This window comes from Patagioenas fasciata, chromosome 15 (genome assembly GCF_037038585.1).
Source record: "Patagioenas fasciata isolate bPatFas1 chromosome 15, bPatFas1.hap1, whole genome shotgun sequence".
Taxonomy (NCBI): Eukaryota; Metazoa; Chordata; class Aves; order Columbiformes; family Columbidae; genus Patagioenas; species Patagioenas fasciata.
In genome coordinates, this window is record NC_092534.1 from 2,880,692 (window position 1) to 2,887,766 (window position 7,075).

The 7,075-nt window shown below is 45.6% G+C and overlaps 1 protein-coding gene across 1 annotated transcript in view; it reads right to left on the minus strand.

The window, feature by feature from the left end:
* The window catches only part of XYLT1 (xylosyltransferase 1), a 276,271-nt gene extending 270,054 nt beyond the window's left edge, over window positions 1–6,217 (minus strand). Inside the window, exon 1 of the mRNA XM_071815168.1 lies at window positions 6,050–6,217. Within this exon, the coding sequence (XP_071671269.1) occupies window positions 6,050–6,202 (153 nt within the window). The 5' untranslated portion in view covers window positions 6,203–6,217. The remainder of the gene's footprint in view (window positions 1–6,049) is intronic.
* Window positions 6,218–7,075: the final 858 nt, after the last annotated feature.

Sequence of the window (7,075 nt, forward strand, 5' to 3'; positions counted from 1 at the left end):
TGGGCTCTCGGGGCATCTTCAGCTCCTCAGAAGTTTGCTGCTGTCTTTGGAGATGATCTGGTTTCACGTTTGATGTTCAAGCTGATAACTAAAAGCATTCATTTTTACTGTCATAGACTTGTTCATCTGAAGAACACAAAGGATCAGGAAGGGAGACATTTAGGAAGTGCATTATTTTGTTGTGTGAGACAACATAAACCAGAGCCATAACTGGTGATGAGCCTCAACAGCTGCATCAAAGTTAGCAATGGATGCTAAAATCTATGTTTACACTCTGCCTTCTGCTAATGTTCTACAGTATTTAGAATCAGAGAATCATTTTGGTTGGAAGAGACCCTCAAGATCATCGAGTCCAACCATAACCCACCCTGGCACTGCCCCATGTCCTGAGAACCTCATGTCCGTCTGTCCAGCCCTCCAGGGATGGTGACTCCAGCACTGCCCTGGGCAGCCTGTTCAATGCCCCACAGCCCTTTGGGGAAGAAATTGTTCCCCACATCCAACCTCACCCTCCCCTGGCACCTCCAGGCTACTCACTGCAGAATGTATCTGAGTTCAAACAAATAGTGCAAACTGCTGATCCCCAGAAATCCCTTTCTTTATATTCTTCGCCATACATTTTTCACCATTCTCAGGTGACAGGTAAGAGAGAGCACTACTGCCCAAATATCGTTCTGACCCGCTCTGAACAGAATTAAACAATGCTGTATTCAAAATGCCAGAAGCAACTGTGTTCATAGCTTCTATTGTACAGCATTCTCATTGCTGTTATTCATTTCTTGCCCTCCTTAACTTAGTCTTCGCAGTCCCTCCTAAATCCTCAGATTTTAAAAACTCTGCTAAATTACCTTTTTCTTTACTAAATAGTCTCCGAAGGACCTGGAACTACCCATTCGTAGTCACCTCAAATTCTACAGATCAGTTTATCAAAGACAGGTCTCGTCTCATAATGCAAAGCATGTGTTAGACATGGAAGGAAGAACAGTTTTATCATATAGAACATCAGTTGGTTCACATACTTTGCTTTGAAGTACAAGGGTCTGATATGAGAATTAGCAAATCTAAATGTTAGATCATACTTGCATAGAGATAAAAGCTGACACATATCTTCCTCAAATGGAAGAAACTCAGATATCTTCTGTGATAAAAAAAATTCACTACTTATGATGTGGTTTCAGCTGCACCATGTTAAAGGATATTGTGATAGGGTCCTGTCACCCAAATTTAATTTCTTATACTAGAAAATCTTCACTAGGAAAAAAAAATCTACGTTATTGGCAGAATTATTATGTTTGGGACTCTGTGCTCCTGTACCCAGTTCTTACCAGATTTACAAGGCAGCAGGGATGCTACTCAGAATTAAATACAGACAAGCTTTGCTTGACTCTGCAGAACACATTGCTAATGGAAAATGAGACACTGCAACTACCACAAAGCCTCGGAAAGGAAAATGGGGCCACTACGGTTTACTATAATCCTTTGTAAAGGGTCTTTTGAATTCGCTATGCCATTGACTTTCCCAGCTTATTCAAAGTCTGTCACAAAAGGTTATAAAGGTAACGCAAGGCCAGAATTATAATAAATACATTTGGATATTCAGAACATTAATTTTCTTACTGCTTGAACTTGTGCACTGGCGGTGAGTGGATGGCGGTGAGCGGATGGCGGTGAGCGTGACCGACGATCCATCAGAGGGTTCACAAAGATCTCGGCGTGTGTTTACTGGAAGGGTATTCTGCAGGGCTGGAAACAGCAAAACGTGCTGCCCAGAGCTCTGCAGCGTAACCTGAGTGTACAACGCTGGTGAGACCACGCGAAGAACTTACTGCACTGTGTGAGGAGCCACAGACGGGTCCCGGGGCTGCCGCAGGGTGCGAGTTCACCTGGGAAGGGGTGGGTTCCACCCAGGAAGGTGTGAGATCACCTGGGAAGGTGTGAGATCACTGGGGAAGGTGTGGGTTCCACACCTGGGTGTGGCTTCATCCAGGAAGGGGTGAGTTCCACCTGGGAAGGGGTAGGTTCACCTGAGAAGGTCACTCGGCTGCTGGTGACCCCCAGGACAAAGCCTCTGGGGACGGTCATTGCATCGAGCCGCTCTCCAGACTGGCATTTAACCAGCTGTCAGGACGACTTAAAAATAGCAGGAAAAAAAGCTCCCATTTGCTTGTTCTGCATTCCCTGCTGTGACTTCATCAGGAATAGGCCAGCTTTATTTAGCTTTGCCAGTTGCCAGAAAATGGCATAATTTTAATGTTGTTTCTGGGCTGGGCTTGCCAAACTCCACCACGGACCGTCCACCAGGGAGGGCTCCAGCAGGTCCCCCTGAGCCCCCCGAGTGCTGCTCCCGCTGCCCACACTGGGGTCACCATGCAACAAATCAGCCTCCTCATTTATAAAAACAATTTATAGCTACTGCCCGGCTTGTTGGGAAGGAAAATTGGCACTTTTATGAACGCTTAGAACTACGAATACTTAATGCAAATATTATTTTGTGAAGCTGTAAGCTTTCAAGTTTAGATTGAAGTGTAAAATGAAAGAAAATAAAGCAGTGGAATGGAAGCTGAGACGCCTCCAGCCTGGCTCCGATCCCCGCGCTGCCTGCGCTGCGAGGCTGAGATTCCTCCCGCCGCAGCCAGGGCCGTTCGCCTGACGCTCATTCCGCCCATGGAAAATTCAGGTTTTAACCAGCACAGACAAAATGCAGCACAATATTTCCTTTTTTTTTCCTGCAAGTGCCTGTCCTTCATTACCTCACGTAAGCCTTAATGTTCAGACGTAACAATAACACGGTTTTGAACAGGATTGAAGATTACTGGAAATAGAGAGGCCATTTGAAAAACATCACGGCCTTGGTAAGAAGATCCAGGGCCAGCTGAAATCATCCAGGGGCTTATCAAAAGATAAACCTTCCATTTTTATAATTCGGCAAAACATAATACAACTATAATTAGCCGTGAAAGCCTGGAGAAGGCTGCTTTTGATAGCTGTGCTGCCTGCGAATGACTTTGTTAAAATATTGCAGGAGCCATCAGGTTTTTTTCAAATTCAATATTGAATTTAAATCATTCACGTGCACGACGAAACAACCGCGTGAGAATCAATATATTGGTCAGACACGCGTGGCCCCAAAGAGTTACAGGAACCTCAGCAACCTGCCTTTCTCACCACCTTGCACGTTCAATAGCATTCAACAGCATCCCTTTTGCCCTGAAATTAAACAGGGAGCTCATTAATGAAAAGTGTGGCTTCCAAGACTTTTGATTCTGGCTAATTCATCTTACAGGTAAAGAAATTTCAAAAGATTGATTATTGACATGCAGGATTTTATGTTGACCAGAATAGCCAATAAATCAACTTCTCACAGACCGGAAAAATCTATCCTAAGATAATTTGATACCAGCACATCTTATTTTTAGAGGAACAGCCAGTGCTTCTGTAGCTAAGATGAATATTTATACATCAGTGCAGAGGGTAAGTTTAAGAGAAAGATTAAATCTCCCTTCCAATAAAGTACAATAGTTGGTATTTGACTGAGACAGGCTGAGTATGTGGCAGTTTGAGACAGAAAATCTTTCTTTTGATCCTAAAACAAAGGTTTCCTTTTCTTCCCATCAGGAAGCATATGGATCCACCCAGCTTCAGTCCCCTAACACAACACCCATCATTTGGTCCACAGCGTCCACTGATTCCTATTTGTGCCCGAGCAACTGTGCACAGATGGTTTCATATATGCGCTCCCGTCAAAAAAAACCCAAACAGTTATCCCCAAATCAAAGAGGGAGGTCCAAAGGAAAAAGGTTATTCAGCAATTGCATAAATATCATTTGCAAACCTCTCGTCCCCTCATGTCCCTGAGCTACAGGCAAGGAAACGTCGGGATGACCCCGAGCAGGCTCCGTCTCTCCAGACTCGTCTGTGCCGGGGAAGGCGGCAGCAGCTGCACTCTGCCCTCGAAACACCTCACCAGACACTTCTACAGAGCTTTGTATCATTTCCTTGTATTCAAGGCTATTAAAAAAGAAGGGTTAATATTATCTTTAATACTACTGTAGGAATAGTCTGTATCAACTATTTTTACAAAATCAATACAGAACTGTGTTCCAAAATCATGCTGGCTCTTCCATGAAAGCTGAATTGCAAATCCAGTGTTGTAAGCACAGAGCATCTTTTTCCCTTCCATCTACCTGCAGTGTTTGGATGTTCCTGCCATGTGTTGCAAATATAGGCATGGAATAAACCTATAAAAGAGGTCATCACCTAAGGAAAAATTAAAAACCTGAACTCGGAGAAGAACACAGGCTTATTTCTTAGGCTCAGACTGAAGGGGCAGTTGAGGGTCCCTTTCTGGCACTGCCTCGATCCTCCCGGACTTCTCAGACTTCTCGACGGCTGAAGTCACAGCAGAGGAACCCCTGCCAGTCACCGCGCAGGAGCCTTCTATGGATTTTGCAATGTAAAACAACCTAAAATACTTTTGCATAACAAAAACCCCGAGCAACCTGCTCAAACCTCATGCTTGGCCTGAAATGAGGGTAATGAGCGAGAGACGTGCTACTCTACTAGATGGAGTGCATGTCTATAGATAGGTAGTATATAGTATAAACATATATTGAATTTCTGGCTTATAGGGAAAACGCCTGTCCCTGGCTTTCAGTGTGCCTTTTTGTATTGTGATATTTCAAATCAATATATTCTTCAATGTCTTGAGCTTGACTCCCCACTTAGGCTACAGATGAAAACTGTCCCCAAAGAATTTACAAAACCCTTTCAGTCTGGAAGAAGAACACAACTCTAATTTACAATCAGACTGCAGAACAAACCCCAGCACAGCCAGTCCCCCGGCAGCTTCTCTTTTCTTTCCTTTAGGTGTTCTGTTGTTAGAAAAATATTTTCCAATATTTTCTGACATCAAATTCTCTTGTAACAATCCTATTTTTGCTTCACTTTTATGAGATTCTGAAGAACATTGCTTGGTCATCATCGAGCACTGTACTTCTTTCCATGTATCAAATGCCATCTGTGACTGTTACCCACTGTGCTGAGACTATTCTTTAGCTGTCTAAATCTTCCTTGGTAAAATCTAAAACTACCCCAGCCTTGGCTTATTTCTTGTACCATCATACAGGTCACATAATTCAAATGCTTCTTTGTAATCAAAACAGTGTTTGTGAACTTGTGTTGCCGAGCTGCTCTGTACAAACCTGACCCTGACCCTGTCCCACCGCCTGCACCCCCTGCCCCCGCTGGCCCTGCAGCCCCTCGGGATCCGACATCCCAGTTCAAGGATGGGAAAAAAAATGTCACCATGTAAACCTCAAACCCAACCTGGCTGCTCTGCCTGGTTATTTGAAATCTCACCTGCCTAAAATCCCAGCAAGACTGGAATCATAGAGTAGAATCACAGAGCAGTTTGTGTTGAAGGACCTTCCCAGCTCCCCAGTGCCCCCCTACCATGAGCAGGGACATCTTCACCAGCTCAGAGCCCCGTCCAGCCTGGCCTGGGATGTCTCCAGGGATGGTTCAGCCACCACCTCTCTGGCCAACCTGGGCCAGGCTCTCACCACCCTCAAGGCCAACAATTCCTTCCTCATGTCCGGCCTGAATCTCCCTCCTTTAGTTTAAAACCATCACCCCTTGCCCTATCACAACAGACCCTGCTAAAAGTCTGTCCCCATCCTTCTTATCAGCCCCTTTTAAGTCCAGAAAGGTGCTGCTGATATGTCTCTCTCTCGGGGGGTGTCGTGGCCTCGGGTCCCCCTTGCCCCCAGCTCCACAACCCTGAGGTTGCTCTCAAGTCCTTTCTCCAGAGGCCCCCCCGCGCCGGGCTCCCACCCACTGTGAAGCACATTTCTCACATTTCTCACATCTGCCCACGTTAGCAATAAACTGAGCTGTGCAAGGACACCAAGTCGTGGTGGCCGCCGTCACTTGCACATTGGTGACACGTTCACTCCCTGCCTCGGCAAACTGGTTTTCAGTCACAGTCACAACCATGACACACGTTGATACTCCATCGTTTCTCTCAAATAACTAAATTGTCAACACTTACCCAGCAAGATGGTAAGAAATTGCAGTTCCTATTTAGGGATGAGTCAGCGAAGGCCAAGATAAGTGGAAGTTGAACTGACACCAGGTGTTTGTGGTTCCAGGTGTGTGTCCTGTGACTGTGGCCCCTCCACCCCTCAGGCTTTGCCTTCTGCATCCATTTAATGATTTCTGACTAAAGCTTCAGAAATACCCTTTCCTGTCTTCTAAATGAGTCTTAAAGAGACTCTTGACCTGTAACATCAGCGTTCTGTCACCTGCTATATAGGTTTATAATTAACCTGTTCTTGGCAAAGCGTCGTCTTTCTCGTGTCCTCCAGAGCAATCGGGCATTGCAGGTTTCCTGACTTTGTCGCTGGGGAGTGAATAAACCCACGTATCTGACAACAGCATCTCACTGGCCAGGACACGAGCTTTGCAACTCTTCTAAACTTAATTCACTGCTTTCTGCCTCTCTGGGCCGTGGGCAGTGAGGCTATTTGGCAGCTGTTCGCTGGAGCAGTAAATTTGGAAGTAATTCAATGAGCTTCAGTGGGAGCTGAGGCGTCTGCCCCCCGGCCGAGGCTCCCGCCGTCCCCAGCACCACAAATCAGCGCAGCCTTGCTGAGGGACCCGGCGTGGAAGGGACAGAACAGCCCGTCCGTGCCGCCCCCCGCCACCTGCAACCTGATTGTTCGGGGAATTGGGAGACCCATAAATAAAAGAGATTAAATCCTGCCGTTGAGACAGAAGTTTGGCCTTAAAAAAATCAGGAGTTCAAGGATGGTCATGCTCGTGTGCAAGACGGCTGTGTAATTCTGGGACAAATAATTATAATTTGTAGCTAATTTGGAGCCTGTGGCTGCTTGTAAGCCCTGATTTAAGACGCTGAAGTTGTTCTTTTGGTCTGGCTTTGTTCTGGGCTCATAGGTGTTTCCATGATAGCTGTTTTCATATCACATTGTTTCCATGTCTGCTCCTGAATCCCCTAAACACCAAAGGTATAAGTACCCACCGCAATTATGAACATTTTAGTTCTTCCTTGGTATAA